The sequence below is a fragment of the Eublepharis macularius genome, chromosome 12, assembly GCF_028583425.1.
Source record: "Eublepharis macularius isolate TG4126 chromosome 12, MPM_Emac_v1.0, whole genome shotgun sequence".
NCBI classification, from domain to species: Eukaryota; Metazoa; Chordata; class Lepidosauria; order Squamata; family Eublepharidae; genus Eublepharis; species Eublepharis macularius.
The window spans coordinates 33,293,876-33,317,317 of record NC_072801.1 but is presented as its reverse complement, the minus strand read 5'-3'; the positions used below and the strand labels follow the sequence as shown (position 1 = coordinate 33,317,317).

At 45.4% G+C, this 23,442-nt stretch overlaps 1 protein-coding gene across 1 annotated transcript in view; it reads right to left on the bottom strand.

Annotated features, from left to right (window-relative positions):
• Window positions 1-23,442, bottom strand: part of FAM171A2 (family with sequence similarity 171 member A2) — a 36,700-nt gene that overhangs the window by 6,177 nt on the left and 7,081 nt on the right. Inside the window, exons 2-7 of the mRNA XM_054995631.1 lie at window positions 17,042-17,269; window positions 9,524-9,616; window positions 7,669-7,827; window positions 7,061-7,237; window positions 5,764-5,880; window positions 1,105-1,231 (exon numbers count right to left, since the gene is read on the bottom strand). Of these exons, the coding sequence (XP_054851606.1) occupies window positions 1,105-1,231; window positions 5,764-5,880; window positions 7,061-7,237; window positions 7,669-7,827; window positions 9,524-9,616; window positions 17,042-17,269 (901 nt within the window). The remainder of the gene's footprint in view (window positions 1-1,104; window positions 1,232-5,763; window positions 5,881-7,060; window positions 7,238-7,668; window positions 7,828-9,523; window positions 9,617-17,041; window positions 17,270-23,442) is intronic.

Here is a 23,442-nt window from a genome sequence, read left to right as displayed (position 1 = left end):
CTATTATTTTTCCTGTTTGCCTCGTCTTCTGGAGCACCAGGGATACAGGATTTTGGGGACAACAGTTATGGCTGAATGACTGGCCAACCTTCTCTGACTGATCACTGTGTTCTGTGTTTGGGAAGGAATCGTCTGTGTTACTCAGTGTGCCTTGCTTCCATGAATTGAGCAGACCTGTTCTTGGTGGCACTCGGGAGCCTGGACTGGGTGGACCACACAGTGAGGTTGATCTAGCTGGTCTGGGTAGCCTTTTCTGATACTATGATTCTGTGAAGGAAGAGAGCAAGGATACTGCCTCCACAGTATTAAATCCCACACAATATTCTGTTCAGGAAACTTACAACTGAGGGAAATAAACCCTTTCTTGGGATGCAAGCAAACTGTGCTTGAGCCCTGCCATTAGTCATGGGGTCACCTTTAATTTTCAAATCATAAAAGCTACTGTGCTAAAGTATTCCTGGAAGGAAGAGCTTCTGACTTCAGACACGCTGCCACCCATCCATGGCTGAGTGCATGGCTGCTTCCCAGAGTGGTGAAGGCACTCTGAGCATGCTTAAGGGTTCTGTCCTCTTGATTACACAGAAATGCCCACTGAGGTGTGGCAGAGGGCAAAAGAGAAGAGGCACTGGGAGAGGAGGGGACAGGAACAGATCCGTTACTAATCAACCACATTTGGCAATGGCTGGTTTAAAAATGCTTGCAACAGCTGTCAAATTCCAGGGATGATCCCTGCAATCTTTTGCTCAGCTGCCTTTCCTCATGCAGAGCCCCTGCTACAGCTGAGCATTTGGAAGAACGCTGACATTTGTACGGTGCAATTCATGTCCCGTCATCCCCAGTTCGGCTTCCACTGCTCCCTTCTGAATGGTGCAAATGCTGGTTAAAATGGAGTCTGTGACATAGCTGAGCCCCGAAGCCAAGTCTCCCAAATCCAAGACCACTCTGTGATCATTCCACTGAAGAACATGTGGGCGAACCACAATGTGGATTGTAAAAAAATGGACTGTAAACAAAATGAAGCTTTTGCAAAGGCAATGAGGGAGAAATAGAAAGATGTTCAAGAGATGGAATGGGGGAAGACAGATCTGGGGGAGCAGCACTCACCTGCAATAGTAAATAAGGAGGCAGAGAAGAATGAGGACCAGCAATGCCAGGGCACCAAGGATAGTCAGCAGAATGAGAGTGTGGTAAGTGACAAGGTCCTTCATGCCTGCTGCTCCACTGGCCAGCCCTGCAAAGAAGGCAGCTCTTACCATCTTATGGACAATCACCATTTCCCTCCCCTGGAGCCTATAGCCTCTGCCCCAGACAATCACCTATTCTGCAGTCGCTCCATTGATTAACGTTACCAGGTACTAGTTCAAGGTCCTGATTCTTACCTACAAAGCCCTTTATGGCCTTGGGCCCACATATCTGCAGAACCGCCTTTTCCAAACTGCTCTGCTGTGACAGCTTCACTCATCTGAGCAATGCGTCCCTCCTGCAAATGGGTAGGATTCACAGCTGCCTGTACTGGAGCATTCTCTGCGGTGGCTCCTTCCTTTTGGAATCCTCTGCCAGAGGAGGTCAGGAAGGCTCCCACATGATCGTTTCACAGAATATGTAAAATGGAATTATTTGGAGAGGGCATTTTTATTAAAAGGGCTATGGTTTTAACGATTGAATATCTTTGGAATTTTTCATTACATTTTTAAATGGATTACACTGTTTTATGGCACTGGCCTCCAATTTTGCAACTCTTGTTTTATTGTACTGTTTGTTGTATGCATTATACTGCCATTTTTGCATTTTTTCTTAATTTTGCAATCCAGTTTTAACATGTTGCTTGTATGTATTATTTTATTGCATTGATTTTTAAATTGTGCAATGCACCTTGAATGCAGTGTCCTAAAGTGGGGGGGGGGAGTCCTCAGGGAGTTGACAAACTACTATGCCAGCATATCCCCCGAGATATGCTGGTGTAAGTAGGAGTTGCTCTGGTGTAGTGCCCTGGCGCTGCCATGCCAGTCCCGGTCACCACTGCAGCTCCACAGCAGGCGCCTGCCAGTGGGACACAAGTATCAGGCCTTGTGCCAGCGCTGGAAGGGATGGACTTAGCACCTGGCTGATGTTAGTTGGCTCCTTAAGTGGCTCCAGCCTGGGAATGCCCTCCAGCAGCAGCAGAAAGTTATGCCGTCAAAAAAGATGGTGTAGCCCATAGGCAACCATTCAACAGAAAAGGCCAAGCACCCCTGCCCCCCCCCCGGCATGGCCCCTCCCAGAGGCCTCGGTGGAGCACAGGATGCCAACTATAACCACAGCCAATCACCTCCCCCCTAGCCACAACCAAACCCCCTCTCCAGCACCCAATTTCTGACACCCCCCCCGCCCTACATAAACCCCTGCCAGAACTCAACGCGGCAACCATGTATAGACAGGTAAGCAAGGACTGGGAATCAGGCTGCTCCAGCATGGCTGTCCAGTGTCTACACCCACCTCCTCTGTTCCCTTTACCTGGGGCTGTGTGCGGCCCCCACAATCCTGGCTTCCACAACAAGTTGATGTGGAGGTGGCCTGAACCAGCCCCTTCCAACGCCATAGCTCATATCATGCAATGGGGCAAGCCCACAGCCAAAGAGATGGCTCTCCAGGTCTCCCTTTTGCCATTTGCAAGGGTGAACAGTCAGCCTCAGGGCTTTTGCCTGCCTCTCCCTTCTCCCCATGTGGGGATGGAACCAGAAGCCACAGCCGTGCTATCCCAGTGGCTTTCTATTGGCCTGTGTCTGTCTGTGCCATATTCCCTGCCTGGCCCCATGTGGTGCATAGTGATGTCAGGGTTGCAGCGGGGTCTCTACTGCTTGCTGTCATCTCTCTTTGGAACTAACCATTCTGGCACTGCAGTCAAGGGACTGCGGGTTTGCACTTGGCCTATATCTTTTTTTTCTCTTTTACTTTTCTGGGGGAAGGGTGCCTGTGGCTCAGAGTGGAGATGTTTGCATGAGGGTAACACCTTTGCTGCCAGCCAGACCCTTGCCAGGGAAGGGATGGGCATCACATATGGGCTGGGGAAGGGGCCTCTCGGGCCATGTACCTCTGTTGGGGTTTGCTGTTGCAAGGTCTTCCCTCCCTGTCTGCTGGCTCTCCATGGGGGGGGGATTGGGGGGGCAGTGGCCAGTTCAGCAGGCAGTCATTTGCTGAGCCTGTGTGCTCCACTCATAAGGGTGTCATTGGCTGCCATTGTCTGACTGGCAGATACTGCCAGGGTTGCTATGGACTCTGGCAAGCTTAATATTTTATTTTTTATTTTTTTACTTCATTTATACCTCGCCTTTCTCATTCTCCTCTACTCACAACAGCCCTGGGAGGTAGGTTAGGCTGAGACAGAAAGTGCCCATGGCAGAGCAGGGATTTGACTCTGGGTTGCCCAGATCCTAGTCCAACGCTCTACCCCCTGTGCATGTCTGCCTGTGCTTGGCAGGGGGCTGTGCGTCATTTCCCCCATGGAATATCCATAGGAGATGGACTAACAGCATCATGATTACACCGATGGCGAGACGCCCCCAACTCAGTGGCCTTCAGTATTGGGCTGCCGTTCTTAGCAAGAAAAGTGGGCAATCGATAAGTAAATAAATGAATCTGGATGGCTTATGATGGCAAAAAGGTGAGAACGGACTTGTGGACCAACCTAGCAGGACAATTCTCTTCCAATCTTTTGCAAATCTGAAATCTGACTATTTTTTTAATTCTATTCCAAAACTTTCAAATTTACTTATAAGAGGGCTGTTAAAATGTTTATGATTGTGCCTTAAAAAAGTGAAGTATTAAGGCAATGTAAAGTTCATTAAACCACTAAATATTTTGCATGCTGTTTGCTTTTATTAAAACCACAAAAGAGTGAAGGATGGGGAGGGGATCACATATAAATTCAAATTTTTGCAAACAATGCTGCTTCCACGCCAGAGTGATTTTCTGCCATAGTCTAGGTTGCCGATACAATTTTGAGTGAAATCGCCCTCGCAACAGAGATTCCAGACAGCCAGGGCAATCCATTTTCTCTCCATTTTTAGCTGTGGTTTTCCTTTCACAGAAAACTTGAGGCCAAGCTACAAGTGACAAATGACACTTGAACGGCAAGTGAACAGACTCACGTGTATTCCTCCCTGTTCACCTGTGCTCCACTTGCGCTCGCAAATGGAACGCAAGTGAACAGGGGGGGAATACACGTGAGTCTGTTCACTTGCCGTTCAAGTGTCATTCGTCACTTGTAGCTTGGCTCATAGATAGCACCCTGTCCAGGAAACACTGGGTTTTTTATGAGTTTAAAATAAAGCAGATTTTTCTGTGGAAAAGAACAGGCTGTTAACAGTTTGTGCAAAGAGGATACCTGAAAACATGAAGAAAAAATCCCCAGCACCAATGGGGTAGCTGAAATGTGAGATATCCTTGATGTGGAAGCACTCATATTTCAGCAAGGAGGATTTTATTCCCCACGTTCATTTTGCTTCTCTCCAAAAACACTTCTCCCTAATCTGAGACCTATTACCAAAACCAGGCCACTCATAGACAACGCTGGGATTTCTACATATTCGAGGGATATTCAAACAGGCAGAAAGCATACAGTAAGTTAACCAAAATATACAGACACCAAAACATTAATCTGGTGAGGACTGAGCAAGACACAGGATTATGAAAGTGGGCTGAAGGGGAAAAGTCTGAGAGGAGGTAGGTAGGAGAATCAGTCCATTCAAGATCCTGAGAACTTACAGGATCCTACAGGTGGAGATTGGGGAGGGAGCAAGAGTGTGAGTGCTGCTTCATTGTCCTTGGGCTTCTAATGACAAATCTCTTGGTAAATTGCCTATCACAAAGCAGGGAAGGGGGCCCAATGGGAGACATGGAGGGTTCCCCAAGGATGTAGTAAATTATACATTTTAAAAAAAAGATATTCCTCTTGCTCCTGCAATGAAGACTGATAAGAACTAAGCATGATCTTAGTCCTCAGAATGTTGAGAGCAGTTCTTTAAAAAAAAATGAGGAGATGGGGAGGGGCCACAGGTCAGTGGTAAGAGCATCTGCTTTGCATGCAGAAGGTCCCAAGTTCAATCCCTAGCATCTCCAGCTGAAAGGACCAGTTAGTAGGTGATGTGAAAGACTTCTAAGGAGCCACTGCCAATCAGAGTAGACAATACTGATCTTGACGGACCAAGGGTCTGATTTAGTATAAAGCAGATTTGTGTGTGTTCATGAGCGTTCAAAAACTCAAGGCCCGAAAAGCTAAAAGGAACTAGAGGAGGTAAGCTTGGACCAGAGGGAGATTCCTCAGTGTCCTATCCCTCGATTCTTCTCTGGCTTTCCAGCTGGTTTTTGCCCATTTTTTTTTTAAAAAATGGTGTCCAGTTTTTCCTAATATGCTGCCCACAGCAGTTCAGATTTTTATTCAGGCCATATACTGAAGAGATGCTAGGGGTGTTGTAACTGGATCTTCCCAGCATAGGACTCCATTTTGGACCAGAACTCAGGGTGGGAGGTTAGCTCTTTTACCCCTGCACAGTTTAAGAGGGGGAGACAGTTGCCACTGCAGATCTCTCCAAGATCTCTTGTTTGATTAGATCCTCACAGAGAAAGTACGCCCCGCATATTGAGAAGCACTCATTTCTTAAGTAGTCAGGATTCTTGGGATACCAGACTCCCAACAATTCTTGCTGAGATGTGGAGAATTTGTTCCTTAACTAACTCAAAGGACTTTTCTGACGATTCCTCAGCTTTTGCCGATGGTGATCTTACCTGCTGATGGGGACAGCGTAGCAGCTGCCCAGTAGCCCAGTTGTGGAGAAGAGAATGTCCAGTAAGGCTGGTTCCCTTCCTTGCGAATGAGACCAGTCCCATTTCGAACCCACAAACCTAAGAAAATGGTTGAAATGGACATGATCAGAAAGGCCTGTCTAGACAAACCCTCTGCCAAAAGTGACACCCAAACAGTCTTTTCCTCAGAACAATCCACACAATCCTCTTTGGCCATTGAGGGAAAGAGGATGCTGGACTAGAAGGACCCTGGATCTGATCAAACCAGGTTCTCCTTATTTTTATTCAGAGCACCAGAAAAACAGAAAGAGAAAACACACTGCTTAAAAAGCAGCTGCAGATCAGAGAGCTCCTGGCCAGGTTTGTTATGCAGGAGAAACTCAAGAGGAGGCCTAAAGCTCATTTTGGCCCCCAGAACATTCCCCACCCCTCCATTATGCACCCCTCACACCAAAGTTGACACACAGACTGAGGGCTCTCTATCTAGCCTATCCATCCCAGTATGGACAGTAACAGAGGCTCTGACAGAGTATTCCCTTTATGCACGTGCAGATGGGAACAAGCAGTGTAGGCAAATGGGAGTTTTTATTCAACACTGAAGAGATCTTAAAAATAAATACATGCTAATAATAATAGTAACATCCCCATCTCTTTTAACTAGGTTGCTGGAGGGGGTGTTTGACAGGCAGTCTCTAAATTGGAACGGCTGATGGGAGGAGAGGGGAGCATCAAGAACAGGACCAGAAATTAACTCAAAATGCTTTCACCATTATCAAGAACTTTTCCTAGGAACACAAGTCCCTCTGTATCAGGCTTCCATTAAAAGAAAATACATGATTCCAGTTCCCCCACATACAACATCAGTTCTAATCATTTATTTACTTTGTTTATACCCCAACGGGGACCCAAAACAGCTTACGCTATTCTCCTCTGTTTTATCCTCACAACAGCCTCGGAGGTAGATTAAGCCGAGTGTGTATGACTGGCCCAAGGTAACCCACCAAGCTGCCATGGTAGAGCAGGGATTCGAACCTGGGTCTCCCAGATCCTAGTCTGACAATCTAACCACTATATCACAGGGGTCCTCGATAACCTCTTAGGCAGCTTAATGAGACCACGCAGTGTTTGGATCCACAAGCAGAGGTGGTGGTGCTTGCAAAGTGCCTCCACCCAAAGACCCTCGTTTGCCCAGAAGTCAACGTTGAGCACTCCCACCTACACCCCTGCCTTGTCCAATTATAAATATGCGATACAATGCAAAGAAAAATGCAGGACTCACCACTCTTGAGGTCAAAGCGCCAGGCTGGCACACTGGGGACTGCTGCAGCACCTGAATCAGGCGGGAGTGGAATAGATAGCTGGACAGGGCCTGACAGCTGGACTTCTGTTCCATTGCCAGTGAAGAGGTGGACACTGACAGCAACAATGGGCACCAGCTCTAGCCAGGGATTGTTGGCTGCAGGGAAACAAGGAATTAGAATGAGAACACCCTGCCTCTGGAGATAGCGCCTGCCATTTTGGCACCACGGTTGCCAGCTAGCCTGGAGAAAAGCATCCTTTCCCTTTAACTGAGGCTTAATAGGTTGTGATGTTACTTACATCCATGCCATGATAAGTGTCAGCTGCTCATTTTCATACATTAAACATCTATTTAAAAGACAGGATGTTTTTTCACCAGGCCTGTTGGCAACTCTACTTAGTGCCCAAGGCAAAACCTCCAAATGGCATTCTCTCCCCTATGAACATCAAATAGCAACAATGGCAACTAGATAATTAACAAGGTGACGCTACTTCTACTTTGCACAATGCCAGGCCCAGCTCTGGTCCCCCAATCTACACCTGCTCTGAACTCCACCCATACGCTGATCCCAACCCATAGCCTCTTACCACTGCCGTTGCTTTCCATCCCAATAAAGGACGGGAAACCCCTCATGTCTGGCCCGCTGCTGGCAGCAGTCAGAGAGGCTGAGAGCTGGCTGTATGTCGAGTTGCGGGGCAAGCGGGCAGATTTGCGTGGAAACTGCGCCCATGGCTGGTTCTTCGCTCCTGCAATAATAAACCATCTCACTTCTTGGCAGGACCAAGACAAGACCACAGGGCCAGCTCAACCCATCAGTGGTTTGATATAAGCCCCAAAGATGTGACACAGAAATATAGGAAAGCATATTCTGAGCATGCGCACATGGTTTTCTGCAAATCATAGAATCACAGAGCTGAAGGGACCCTAAGGATCATTTACTCCAAACCCACTGCATAATGCACAATGCAGGAAACTTACAGCTACCCCCCCACTCCCTCAGTGACCCCTGCTCAATGCCCAAAGGAAGACAAAAAACTTCCAGCAATCTGGCATGCAGGAAAATTCCTTCCTGACCTCAAAGTGGTAATTGGCATTACCCTGGACACATAATAAAGGACCACAAGAGCTGAGCATTGGCTCATCCCCTCCTGCCCTCCCGCTCACAATCTGCCTAAGTTCATACTTAGTCATAGAATCAGCATTGCTGACAGATGGCCATCTAGTCTCTGCTTAAAAACCTCCAAAGGAGCACTTACCACCTCCCAAGGAAGCCTCTTGCACTGAGTTACTACTCTAGTCGTCAGGAAGTTCTTCCTAATATTTAGCCAAAACCTCTTTTGATTTAATTTTAACCCACTGGTTCTGGTCCAACCCTCTGGGGCAACAGAAAACAACTCTGCTCCATCCTTTATGTGCCAGTCCTTTAAATACTTGAAGATAGCTATCGTATCACCTCTCAGTCATCTCCTCTCCAGGCTAAACATACCCAAATGATTCAGCAACTGCAGGCAACTGCTTGCTGTATGTTCACCCGGTAACAGAATTTGTCCCTCAAAACAAACCCCTCTCATTTTAACCCTTTTACCAGCTTTAACGGGTTAAACCTGTGTGATATCTGGACTTCTGGAATCCTGCACAACCTTGTGTGTGCACACACAAAGGTAGAAGGTGGTCTTCAGTTCAGAATACATAGAGAGGCTCAAAGCCCGTAAGAGCTAGAGGCAAGGCTCACAAGAAAAAACTAGTGAGGAAAGGGAGGGCTCTTGTGTGTCCTCCAAGCTAGCAGAAACTAATTGGAAATGAGCAAAATGGGGCAAATTTGTTTCATTTGGCCCATCGGAACAGTACCTCCAACGCCTACCAATTAAACCACTAGAATGGAGGCCAGTGGCAATCAGCCCCTAGAGACAGTTCAAAGCCAAATACATGGGGAGGGGGGACAGGCCCTCCTAGTTTTCACATGCACCACTTGAGAGCCCAGTACACCATTTCTGCCCTCTTGACTCTTGTAGCACCTTTGCTTACAAACTTGAGAAAAGACTCAGGAGTGGACATTGGCCTATCCAGCCTCCTCTGATTCAATAATTCTGTGCTATCCTGAGGGCATCTTTCTCAACTGCCACTTTCAAATCAGTAAGGTGCATCTTTGTGCAAACAACCATCTTCCCTGCACCATTCCCAAGAGGTCCACACAGAAGTGTAGCATTTGCAGGAACCAGACTGGCCTCCACACTAGCCTCTCTGGCCAGAGGAGTGTTCTGGTGTGTGTGGGTGCAGGTGTGTCTGCACATACAATCTGAGGGGGCGGGGGGAAGGCAAAGGCATGAATGACTGCATGTAGCTCACATGCCCAGAGTGCTCACAGCACTCTAACTTTGTAGCTGACTCTTGGGCACCAGCCACAAGTCCTCCATTCCCTGGGAAGTGGGCTGTGGGACTTACCTGGAGAGCTGAGAAGGATTTGCACCACATCGTCATACAGGATGAGTGTTGCAGGCCGCTCTGGAAGCAGGTAGAGGCTGACAGAGGCATAGACTGCTCAGAAATGGGGGGGGGGAGGGAGGAGAGAAAAATCCTAGTTACTTGAAGCCCTTTTTACCTAGAAGTGAATATTTTATTATATTGGAGGGTGAACCTGCCTTTGAAATAGAACTCTAGAAGTCGGGGGTATGTGCTTCTGAAATGGAAGTGGGGAGAAAAATTTGGTCAGGCTGTGGTCTCTTACAGTGGATCAATCCAGACATCGGCCGTTTTCACACATCTTACCTGCCGCCGGAACATCGTGGAAAACACCTGGAAGACAGCATCTTCTTGCGCGAAATCATGCCAGGAAGACGTGATTTTGTGCAAAACTCCTGGATGACAGCGTCTTCCTGGCACGATTTCACACGAGAAGACGCTGTCTTCCGCGTGTTTTGGGCGATGTTCCAGCGGCAGGTAAGACATGTGAAAACTGCCATTATTAGAGGTAACCCTAGTTTAGCATCCAAGCCATAGTTTGAGCTTTTAAGGACACAACAGGCAAGCCAAAGTTTAAAGCTTCTTTCAGCAACAAATCAGTGGTTTGTTAACTCAGAAATCCTATTAACCCGTAGCAAGAAAAACCCACTATTTCTGATTCTGATTTACCAGTAAACCATGGTGTGAAATGTTAATGATACAATGGATAATTCATATCTGCAATTTTCTTGTCCCAACGTAGCAATTTCATCACAAGTCTCTGCGTTTTATTTATTCAAAATAGTTCTACTTCACAACCAAGGTTCTCAAGGCAGCTTACAACGTTATTTAAAAAAATAGTATTTCACAAAACAGAAACAAACAATTTAATCAAAAAGTAAAATACAGGAATGCTCAATCAGCAATAATTTAAAACAGCTGCAGAATTCAACTGACAAATTCACATGGAAGATCCAGGTCAACAAAACAGGATTTTTAACTAGTTCCTAACTGGATGCTGTTTGAACAGAAACAGGATACCACCATGGAGAAGGACCTCTCTCTGGCCAACTACGCTTAGTGACAGCATTAATGCTACATGCAGATGTAATGCTTAACACGAATACATTACAGCATGTTATCTCACCTGTGGGGGGGTGCATTCCCTTCAAAACAGACATGGGAAAATGATGAGTCTCTTTGTCTATTTCAAAGCAACTATCTAACCACTAAACCACAGGGCTGTATTGAAATGGCTGTTCTCTCCCACAACCTCTCTTACAGGCTAACAGCCTTCTGACTGGATACAAATCAGAAGTCTGCATTATTCCTGGTATCAACTGAAAACCTTGTATCCCAGCGAATAATTACTCAATGTAGTCTTTTAAAACTTTTATTTAAAACCAGTCTTATCACTCTTGAAATTATCATATATAAAAAGTTCCCAATGATACAGAAAACCCTTGTATATGTCAAAGATATCAGAAATAAGTTTATATGTCATCTCTTATCTTACCTATATTAAATCTAAAAAACAAAATACAATTTCTGTGATTCTCATGAAAGCACTTTCAGAATAATTAGGGTTTCATGCAACCCAAGTCTGAGACATTCAGGGGTAATTTGGGTGTGACTATCTTATATGGGCTCAATTTTGTGACATCCTCATGACTATACTAAAACCTTCCAATTTGTCACTTGATGGTATGAGGTGAGTACTTCTCTCAGCCTAGAAGAAATTTCCCATAGAAATATATGTATCAAAACTGTATACTGTAAGCTTAATTTGTTCAAAGATTTTTCTAGGCAAGCATCCATCTCTCTCTCTCCCAAGAAAGAAACAAGGACAACATTTGCTGAGACAATAAACTTTCCAAATGAATATTTGGAAACAAAAGCAAATGGTCAAGCCTGCTTTACCTTCAATCAATACCTTTAACAGACATCGGTCTGCGATAGACAGAGTTGGGAAAAGGGGAGCACTGAAGCAAGAGACAGGAGGAGTGATTGAGATGGAGAGAGTGTGCCTGAAGAGATTCTGATCTCTTAGCCATGGCTTAGCAATCAGGAGCTGTTGCATCTGCACCAGGCCAAACATTACTAATTGCTTAAGCAATCAGATACGGGCCACGGCATCACACACACACTCCCCCTCTCTTCTAGATCACCACTTTCCACCACCAAGTACAACTGTGGCTAGCTGTTTCATTATTGGTGGTTACAGAGTCCTCAAAGCTTTAGTAGATAAGCTGCTTGCAGCCCTGTTGGTCCAAAACTAAAAGCCAAAAACACCATTCACATAATATCTTTAGTAGGACTAACCCAATGATCCATAATGGTGTACAAGCTTTTGAGTTCCCCAGAACTCTTCATCAGGCCAGATGCTACAGAATTAAAAAAAGAGGGGGGGGGAAGCAGATTTTAAGCAGATTCTTCAGGAATCTGCCTTAATTGCTGTTTCCCAGGTATGGGGTTTCTCCACATACCCCTTCAGTTAGATATAATACTGCCCATTTGGCTTCCATCAACCCTTTTCATGAGGCATCATTTCACATTAATCTCCACTATTGACAAGATAATTGCTTCCATTGTCAATATAACTACTGCTCTCATCAGCATCTTAAGGGGTGCGTGTTCCACTTGAAAGAAGAGAGGCGTATGATCAATTCCTTATTTTTTATATTTTCAGCTGGAAGCTGCTGTTCTCCCTTCTCATTTCCAGAAAGAAATGGAGCAGCCTGATACCACCTCCACCCACCATGCGCCATCATATCTCTTGGCCCCAGCATTCTACACAGGATGCTAATAGGAATTTCAGATCAGGGCCGGAAGCATCTTGTTTTTCTACTCACCCACCCCCTTTTAATATCTGTTGTTCTACAGAACTCAAAAGTCTACACACTGTTTTGTACTCTTTTGGGGGGCTTTAATAAAAGATATGACATGGCTTGTGTTTTTGGATGTTTTAGTATAGTTGCAGGAACAAAACTGAGACAAGTAAGCTGGAATCCCAGAAGCATAATCTTCCACTTCTTTAGATTTCCAGAAGGTGGAATTTCAAACCTCCTATTTTTAGTACTTCAATCCCTCAGACTCACCAAATGTTTTCCCAACCATATCCTGGAGAAGCCAAAGCCCAGGGCAAGAAACGCTTTCTCTAAAGAAAGACAACTGGCTGAGATTGAGGAAATGGTGGAGCGATAGACAGATGGTTCTGCCAGGTGCTTCTGTCATGGCCTGCCCACTCCCACCCCTCCCCTCCCTCCCCACGATGGCAGCCGGACTACAACTGCAGCCAAATCTCAGCCTTCCAATCTGTCTTCAGTTTGAGAGCTCCACACTAGAACATGAGAACTCTTAACAATAGTCCACAGAATAAAAACAGCACTGCTGGACATGTGCTAAGTGCTTTTCCTTGCTGAAACACAACTAGCTCCATTCATGTCCAGGGTTTGTGCATGTGTGTGTCTTCTACATTAAGGAGTTATACTTCCAGTCTGGTACTCTTTTTACAGGGATGAAAACGCTGATGACAAATTGGCAACTTGTGATGGTAGCAAGACAGCAGGCTTCCTCAGAAAAACAAGGCCCCAAATGAGAGTGGGGTGTATGTGGAAGTAGCAGGGTGAAAGGGCAGCTGATTTTTTTAAAATCCCAGACAGATCTTATATTTTATTTTTTGGCCTATCAACTTGAGAAATTATTGGGGTTTTTTTTTAGCTCAGATGCAATGGATAATTCTAAATACATATATATTAAAATACAGTTTGGTCAAAGCAGTTTTTTTATTGCTCAGTCTTCTATTAACATAAATAATATAAATAATATGAAGGGCAAACAGGCTCTCAGCCTCAGTTTCTCTTTCCATAAAATGGATTTTAAAAAAGCTACGCTCCCCCCTGCCCAAGATCACTATCGAACTCAGAAGCCTGTTCATTTTCCCTGTTCCCCCCAAAGTGTACACACACATACAAACTCTCCCCCAAGCTTGATGTGTGTTTTCTCTCTATCCATTGGTTACTTGCTTGCAGGCAGAAATTACTGACAGCTTTAATATGCCAACTAGGACTTTTGGTTCTGATCCTCGGTATAAGTCAATGATGTGATCTTATTATTAGCGCTGCTCTGTGTGTCAGCGCATGCAATGGTGTGTAGGAATTCTTGCCCCTCATTAAAGGTAAAGGTAGTCCCCTGTGCAAGCACCAAGTCATTACTGACCCATGGGGGGAATTGCATCACGGCGTTTTCTTGGCAGAATTTTTGTTACAGGGTGGTTTGCCACTGCCTTCCCCAGTCATCTACATTTTACCCCCAGAAACCTGGGTGCTCATTTTACCGACCTCGGAAGGGATGGAAGGCCGAGTCAACCTTGAGCTGGCTACCTGAACCCAGCTTCTGCCAGGAATTCTCCCCTCGGCGGCCATATTATTTTCTTTATGTTGGGCAACATTTTTGAAGCAACTAAGAACTGATATCTATGTGGGTTGAAAGATGTCCCTTCATCGGCCCAGCCGACCCCTTTCGGAAAGTAATAATCTAGTTGAACCCCCCCTCCTTTGAAGCACCCTTGATTCTGGAGCACAGAGATCACCCTATACAACCCTTTCTCTCAAACTGATTAAACCACTTAGTAGTCAGACCTCTGAGAGTTCATTTTTGGCTTTAAAGGTAGGAAGTTCAGAGTAAAATCGATTTTTTTACTGTCCGAGACAAGCATCTTGTTAGAGTGTGATACTTTTAATTCTGTCCATTGCGTATATATTCACCAGGTTTAGACAATAAAAAAAGATACATTCATTTGACATTAAACAAATCTGAGGTTCACCATCTCTAACAGTGGTGGACAGCATTCTTGTTACGGATCAAAAAATTCACAAGCCGGCACCCGCAGTTGAGGTTTGAAAACATTTTCTTAAAAAAACAGCAAACATATAGGCAGAGATTCCTGCACATGTGTAGATATTATAAAGTGACCTACAATAAAACCACCAGCCCATGCAAAGACATTTTTTTAAAAATTAAAAAGAGAGAGATTCATCCAGAGAGTAGAGACGCCGGGAGAGCTGGTCATAGCAGATGGGAAAACCTGCAACTGTGTTGGCAGCCAGGGATGAGAAAAAACAGGGAGACTGGTTGACTGGGCATGGGGAAAGAGAAAAAGACCCCAGCAAGAAGAGAGGAGGGAGGAGAATGGCGTCTCCCTGTAAAATTATAATGAGCAAGCCAGGTGAGTCAGCAATTTTCTTGGAATCTAATAGTTTCCATCCCCAAACAATTTTGGAAATAATTCACTTCAAAATACTCTGCTATGTAGTGCCACAAATGAACAAAGTCATACTCTGATGCCAGGCAGTCTATTTTCATAGTTGTACTATATGTTTTGCTTCCTAAAAATCTTCCATTTTTAAATGGGGCTGAGCTTTAACATAAAATACTCTCCTCTCTCACTCATCCATATTAGAGTTCTGTAATTTGAGTCTGAGTACATTTGCACTGCATTATGGAAAGAGGCTGGATTCGCTTCCAGCTCACATATAGGACACTCTCCCACCACAAAAGCCTTTCTCCCATTTTTGAAGGTATGGTTTAGTTGCATTCCCACACTGTTGGGAGAATGGCAACAAAACCATTTAAAACAATTAAACATTGGGCATAAAGATCACTGAAGGAATGTCAAACAAAACAACAAAGTCTTCACTCACTTGCAGACGGCAACAGAAGGGTACAGACAATCGTCTCTGGGGAGAGAGTTCTAGAGTTAGTGCCACAACCAAGAAGGCCCTCTCCTGGTTTGCCACCTGCCTAACCTCAGAAGGCACGGCTACTCAAAGCAGGGTCTCCAAATTTGATATAGAGCTTTGTCTGGAGGCGGAGCCCCTGCCCTGCCTGGACGAAGTGCCCACCCCATTTGATGCTCACTGGTATTCCCTGACCAGCAAGCACCTCAGTAATGGAGTGTGGGGAAAGAAGGTGCAGGGGAAGAAGATGACGAAGTTCACAGCCAGGACGGGCAAGTGAAGCAATGGACAAAGTGGCGTCTCCCATGAAAATTGAGGCAGGCACAGCAGGTGAGATGGCACAGAGGGAGAGTCACGCCCACACGAAGACCCAGCAGACAGCCAAGCCAGTGGGCAAGCAGAGCCACACCCCCAGGAAGATGCAGGCTACACAGGCGCAGACAGAGCCTCCCTGACCCAGTCCAACCGAGGAAGCAAGGGCCATAAATGGAATCAGCTGGACAGGGGAAGGAGGCAAGCAGCTCTGGCTGCAGCTAGCACAGGTGGTGAGCATCGCACTAAGGGCAGGAGGGTGGGGCAACCAGGGGTGGAAGTGGTGAGGACTGGGAGGTATAAAGGAAGGGATGTCAGGCTCAGGAAGGGGGGAGGAGAAGAAAGGGAGGAGAGCGGGAGAGAGAAGCAGCGGAGGGAGTGATAAAGAGAAGAAAAAAGGAGAGGCTGGCCCAAAGTGGAAGGGAAGCAGCGCTCTCAGGGGCTGACCACCCGGCCTTGCCAACCCCCGCACAGATGACTGTCCTGAAGGCTTGAAGGCAGCCCTTCAATGGGAACGCAGGACCCCGATGGAAGAGGGTGACCCCACTGGGGTGGACAACAGAGTCGAGAGGTGATCAACCTGGGTGGGTATGGAGGAGCGTGACAAGCTTTAAAGGCCAACATCAGTACATTGAATTGCCCCTGGAAACAATCTGGGAGCCAGTATAGATGGGCCAAGAATGGATTGTTATGGTCCTTGTGACCCACTCCAGTCAACATCCTGGCAGCAATGCTCTACACCAACTGGAATTTCTGAACCCTTCTCATGGGCAGGACTATGTAGAGTGTATGACACTAGATATAACTGTTTTTAGCTGACATGTATGTTTTGTACACTTGTGATGACCTATGGCTATTGACAATAAAATGTAGAGTGTATTGCAGTGATCTAATCTAGATATAACCTGGGGATACACTACAGGGGCCACCTCTTTTCTTCCCAGGAAAAGGCCACAGCTGGCTAACCAGACAAAGCTGGTAAAAGGCACTCTGGGCCACAGCTGCCACCCGCTTATCCAGCAGTAGGCTCGCATGTCTTCCTTTTTTACCAACTGAAGTTGTTTATTTTATTTTCACTTACTTCATTTATACCCCACTTTTCCCCCACCAGGGACCCAACGTTTCTTACAACAATCTCTCCTTCTCCATTCACTCCTCAAAACAAACCTGCGCAGTAGGTTAGGCTGTGTGTGTGTGACTGGCACAAGCGAGCTTCCATGGCAAAGCGAGGATTCGAACCTAGATCTTCCAGTCCACCATCAACCATTCCATCATGCTAGCAAATAAGAGACTCTAACTTCTCCCCTGACATTGTGTGTTATTCAAAATTTTGTATGACCCTACAGCAGCAGCAATTACCCTCATTAAAAGTTACATTTCTTTTGCCTGCCGGCTCCTCTGAAGTGCCTGCTGTGCCTCTATTCTCCTGCCCTCTCAACCTACCCTTAACTTATGGAGACCAGCAACTCACGTGGCAACTTGCTGACGCGCCAAGGAACAGAGTTTGTGACGAAGCCACGCTTGGAGGCTGTGACGAGGACCCAGGTTCCCAGACGATAGCTGATGGGCAGCATGCTGACTCCCTCTTGGTCTGTTGCACCTGAAGCCAGCGAGGTCTGGTTCCCATACACTTCCACGGAAGCCTGAGGAAGTGGGGACAAGTCGCCATTCTCATACACCTGGACTTTGATCACCACCTCTGTAGGAGTAAAAAAACATGGAGAGGTGAGTGAATAGAGAGGACATCTTGCCCAATTCAGCTGTTTCTCCATCTGGAAGTGATTCACTTGGTTCTTCCATGCTTTCTCAACTATGTTGGTATAAAATCCTCCAAATTCAATTCAACTAAAGAAAAACATAACTGATTCATACCAGAATTCATTCCACCCCTACGTCCTTCACACCCAACTTTTCCCCAGCCACCCCTGTCTCTTTGGTGTCTTCCTATCTGACTTTCCAGCCCTTGGCCTTCCTCTCCCTGTTTGGTTCCTCATCTCTTCCACCAGATCTTGACAACCACCACACAACCTCCTATCAATCCCTAAGCCCATTTTTTTCTCAGCCAAGCTAAACCTCTCATTCCCTCTCTAAAGCCACATGGTCAGCCAAGATTGTGTGACTGACAGTTCTCCTTTGTACAATCAGTAGAAAACATCCCAACAGCTAAGAAATGAGGATCTTACAACCATCAAGCCAACTTTATATGCAAGACAGGCAAGACTCCACAAATCCAGTTGCCAGTGGTGACTGCCCCTCTACCAATGGCAACACGCCTCCCCCCATGCCTAGCACAAAACATCCTCTCCTCTCCCCTGATTTCTCTACAGACGGAAGGTGGCTTGTTATGACAGAGGCAATTTCTTTTACTTTCCACAGGGGGGTTGGAGATGGTCAGAACCATGCTTCTTGGAAATGTTACACCTAAATTGTGTTTTTCTCGTTAGTCCAAATAAAACAGCACACAGGACTAGGGATAGAAGGTTGCTTAAATCATTTAATTAAATGGGAGGAAGCCTGGTCATTCAGAGGACCCAAGTCCCCCTTTGACCCAAGGCTCATCAAGATTACAAAGCTTGTGCAAGACATTTTATACCCCTTGGTTCATCAAAATATTAGGCTTTTAAATGGTTTAAGTCTTCTCTCCTCTTTTGCTGACTTAACACTTATAACATATTTTCCAAAGCTACTTGTATCACGTAGGTTAAAACTGCTTTCTGCAAGCTTTGTGGGGCAAAATACTTTCCCTCTCTTAAGTATGCGAAAGGTCACTTACTTTCACTATCTGGGCTCTTTATTCACTGTCCTGGATTGCTCTGCATATCTAAGCCAATTCTATGAGCTCTTCTCTTTCTCCCTCTCTACTATGTAGAGACAGGTGCTTTCAACTTTCTTTTGCACCTGCTCCTTCCCTTTTCTTTGGGTTAGTATCGTGGCTACATCTATTGTGTAAAATACATCTATTAGTAAAAGAATTATTTCCATTTGTTTTAAGCATATAATTATGTGTCTATGTATGCAGTACAAATGCATTCTTCTAGTAGCAAGCTTCCATAGTAAACATGTCTCTTCTCTTGCAACATTTTTGCAGGCACATCTTTAGGACTCCTAGTTTCAAGTACCAGTGTTCCAAGAAATGTTGTGCATCTGTTAGTGCTTATACCTTGCTTTTAGCTGCATATCACTCATAAAATTGCATAGTGTTAATAGAGGCACTTAAAATATCCTGTTCCATTACATTCATCCACATCAGAAAGGACATCTGCTATTTGTGGCCTGCTTCAAAACCCTACCTCTCCACAAAACTGACTGATGAGGGAGCTGGTGGTGGCCACAGATAATAGGTAGTTAGTAAACCCAGCCAAAGTTTATGGGTCCCATAATGCAAGTTAGGCCATATTATGAAAATTGTTGTAGCTTTTAATGTTGTTACTATGAAAGCTACAACAAGCTATTATGAAAGCTAGGAGAGACCCCACTCTCCTAGCTTTCTGCAAACAATGCAAAACCAAATTATTCAAAAAGGCTTTTGTACTGTAGGGAGGGGCTCTCCGATGCTTTGCTAATGAGTTAAGGACCATAGACTTCACCACTGTGTTGCCTTACATACTACCTGTTGTCTTCAACATGTGCTCTAATCTCAGGCCATGTTCCGTTTCAACATTTTTTCAACTCTGTATGGATTCTTACTAATGCTATGTCTTTGTAAACTGGGTTTATTTACTCCATGGCATTGCTTATGGAAATGTCCTTGAAACTGACTGTACTAATCTCACACTGTGTAATCCACCTTGAGACTCAGTGAGAAAAGGTGGACAATAAATGACAAATAAATAAATAAATAAAATGACAATTGAAACGATTGTTTTCTCAAAGAGTAATGAGCTAGTATTGTCAAGCTTTCTAAAGGCCCCCTTTTGTGCCAAAGCTTGAAAGATTTGTGTAATTCAACGCCCTTTGACAGAAAATGCTGTTTTGATGTGGGGGAAGTGGGAAAGCAGAGCTGAACCAGCAAGGAAGGGCCATAAGAAACCAAGGGAAAAACTTCATTAGGCCTTATCTGATCCTTAGCGGCTCAGGAAGGGGATGGGTGCATTCTTTCTTTCCCCCCAGAGCCGTCTTACTGCATCTGCCAGTTCTTCTCTTGCCACAACTCAAGCACCATGCAAGCTAGGCAGAGCTGACTCCCACCAACTTCATTCATTCCAGCAACATGCAAACATGAGTATCAGCCATATCTACTGGTTGCTTGCCTTCCATATTCTTTCCATCGTGAATGCAGACGGAAGGAAGGCTTGGATGCATTCAACTCTATCTAATGCCAGAACTCAATTCCCTACTGGAGAGGGTGCTCTGGCTGGATGAGGGCCACTGCCTCCATCGAGAGTTATCCCCTCTCCTCCTTCAAGGTAGCACCCCACTACCAAAACTGAGAAGGACAACCAGAACAACAATAAAATGCCACAAACCCTAGAAAAGCACCAAGCAGATAAAGGTTATAGGAAGCAATAAAACAGTAAGGATACTGAAGGCAAAGTCGACAAGAGTAACAACTGAAAATGGCCAACAAAAGGGATATTGAAAAAAGAGACAGGAGGACTTATATTAGCCGCACAATAACAACAACAACATTCGATTTATATACTGCCCTTCAGGATGACTTAACACCCACTCAGAGCGGTTTACAAAGTATGTTATTATTATCCCCACAACAAAACAAAACAAGAACAGGCATTATGAACAAGCAAAAATTGAAAAGACCACGAATGACAGCAAATGATACCTCACTGACTTCTAGATTCTTTGACAAAATCTGAGTCGGTGAAGGACCAAAAATGTCCAGCCCAAACATCAAATAATAAGCAGCAACTACATATACTGGCTTTATTTGCTGCAGAGTCATGGTGGCTGAGGATTGTTACAAGTAAAACAAATAGAAGAAGAAAGTGTGCTGAATGATTACAGCAAGAGCAAAAAAGAGAAGATGCTGGCTGATGTTTATAGAGAAAGCTAAGAGTACAAAAGATGAATTTAGGAAAGAAATGTTGGGAGGGAAAGACACAAAGAGGCATGACAAAGTAAATCACTGCACTGCTGATATATGAAAAGGTACCAAAAATTCAGTGTAGGACCCAAAATTCCAGCCCATACATCTGGTGGACTGTGAGAGAAATCCTAAGTATCCAATTACTTTCTGGACTATGATACTTATTCCCAGGAAAGAGACTTTAGGATTTCACCGTAATTTCCCCTTAATGGGAGTCCGCTGTCGTAATCCTAATCTGGGCCCTGCATGCCTGAAAATTCTTTTTAAAATAGCAGAGTTCCATACTTAGGCCTCCTAGTGGAGAACAGATCCCAAGAGGAAGAACAAAGGAGAAGCCGGGCCACAGACCTCACGCTGTGGCATTCTGGAGTCTGACTGGATCTGCATGGGCCAAAGCAGATAATCTTAGCCTGTTCCGTCAGGCATATGGCTGAGGCTGGGCTAGGCATCTGCCGGCCTTGTAGGGGGAGGTGAATGATTAATATATAAATTCCCCCATCAGACCTGCCTACCACCCTGTTTTTACTGTTCAGTTGTTGGTGAATATAGCCAAACAGTGACTGCTGCCATCTTGGAAACTTTTTTTATTACTGTCATAAATTGAGCATGAATTATACTGTGTTTTTAAGGAACTTTTTATGGATGTTGTGAAATTATGTTTATTGTTTTTGTTTTCAAATGATGTGATCTGCCTTGAGCCCACTTGCAGGGAAGGTGGAATAGAAGTTTAACAAAATAAATAAAAATCATCCCTAAGAGCAATTCTGAACTTCAGGCAAAAACAAGCAAAAAAACCCCCTGCAACCCTGTTGGCATTTCTGTGCAGCACTTTTTACTCTGTGGTTCTGACTGATGGTGAATTGCTGTCAGCTCAGCAGGGATGGAAAAAGGAGGTTGGGAGCCTTTTTTTTTTTTTTTGCTGCGCACAAGGCAGAGGACTGGAAGTGCAAGGCCTGGATATAGCATTGTCTGCCATGAATTTCTTCAACCTGGAGTTGACAGCCCTAGGGGTAAATCTGGCTTCCAGAACACCTTATGATCTCCTTACACACACTCATGCTGCCACTTCCTCTTAGGTAACACTGCCAAGCTCTGAAATCCAGAATTTTGGTAGCTGGGCAGGGCCTGGTTTTTTTTAAAAAAAGTAAATAAATAAGGCAAGTCTAGGGAGGAACCCAGTGCAAAATCTGTCTGTGCCACATGCAGAGCTTTATTATCTATAAATTTGAGAGGTGGGGAGAAAGAGGAAGAGGAGAAGAAATAATTGGCAATGAACAGTTTAGGTGCTTAAGGGAAAGGTTGTTGCTGACCATGCTGGGGGGGGGGGGTGGCTAAGGTTGCCAACTCCAGGTTTGGAAAGTCCTAGAAATGTTGGGATGGGGGAGCCTGGAGAGCACAGGGTTTAGGGAGGGGATTGACCTCTGTGAGGTATAGTGCCATGGAGTCCACCCTCCGTACAGCCATTTTCTCCAGAGAAACTTATCTATATCATCTGGAGATTCGTTGTAATTTCAGAAGATCTGGAGGTTTTCAATCCCCTCGGGGAGGTCATTTATTTATTTAAAATATTTCTAGTCTGCTTTTCTGTTGCACACACAAAGGGGCCCAAGAGCCCCTTGCCTACATCTCAGTTTGTGTGGCTCACTCGTCTCCCAGTTCTTAGCTCAATAAGCATCAACTGCCACCCTCAGTTAAAAAAAAAGCCGACCCTGGAACGAAGAGCAACCAGCAACTCATACATCCCCAACGGCAAGGCTTTCCTTTTGTTTCTTTTTACTTCTCAGCACATTCACCTGACATAACCCTCCCCCCCCAAAAAAAACCCTGGTGATTTTCTGCCGTATAGGCCCCAGGCCTTCCCCATTTCTGGGAGAGCTGGCCAGTCACCGGGGCAACGGCCTTATTTGTCCCACAAAGTCCCCTCCCCCCTCCAAGCTCCACTTAGGCCTATAAAGAGGCATAAACATTTTCTCTACCAAAGCAGATGTAGACACCTCCTGAGTAACCCCCCTCCCAGTTTGTTACCATGGGGACCATCTACAGCGCAAAGCCTGGGCCACATCCTTCAGCAGGCCCTGGGTTGCCAGGGCAACTGTGCTGACCAGAACTCACACACAGACACCAACTACGACTTAATTTTAGTGATCTTTTAACACATTTTTAACCTTCTTGTACTCACAACTAGGTGCCAAAGGGGGTATATTCCACCACCACCACCTCACAATATAGTATCACCGTGGTTCAACAGTATGGTATCTAGGCAAGTTTGAATTCAGTATCATCCCCCCCCCCTAGAAAAAATTCAAATCTCATGCGAGAAAACGCAATCTTCCGCGTTTTTTGCGCGATGTTCTGGGTTGTTCCGAGGGAAGGTAAGCAGTGTGGAAATGGCCAATGTCTCCATTATACATGGACGTGTCTGGAATTAAGGGGGCAGAGTTTCTGGAAGAGAGTGGAGCTTCTAGCCACTGTTCACAAATTCGGGGGTGGTGGTGGATGGGGTGGAAGGGAATCTCACCACTTGGAACTGAAAGGCTGGGACCAAAAAAGCTGTGAGCTGTGCTACCTCAGGACCTATTCAATTTTCCACAGCTGTATACTTGCACCTTTTCTCCTTGCTTTGGGTATGGCTTTCCTGCCAAGGAACTCAAAGAGGCCCATGGAGGGTGCCTGTCTTTCCTTTCCTAACAGCATCTTGCAGGGGGAGAAGTCCTGATTGGGGGGACCATGCAAGGAAAAGAGCTCGTCAGTCCCCTCCCCTGCTGCTGATGGCTGGGAGCCAGCTGAGCCCCTCCCCGTGGAGCATCAGCAGCCTCCTCGCTGGGCTG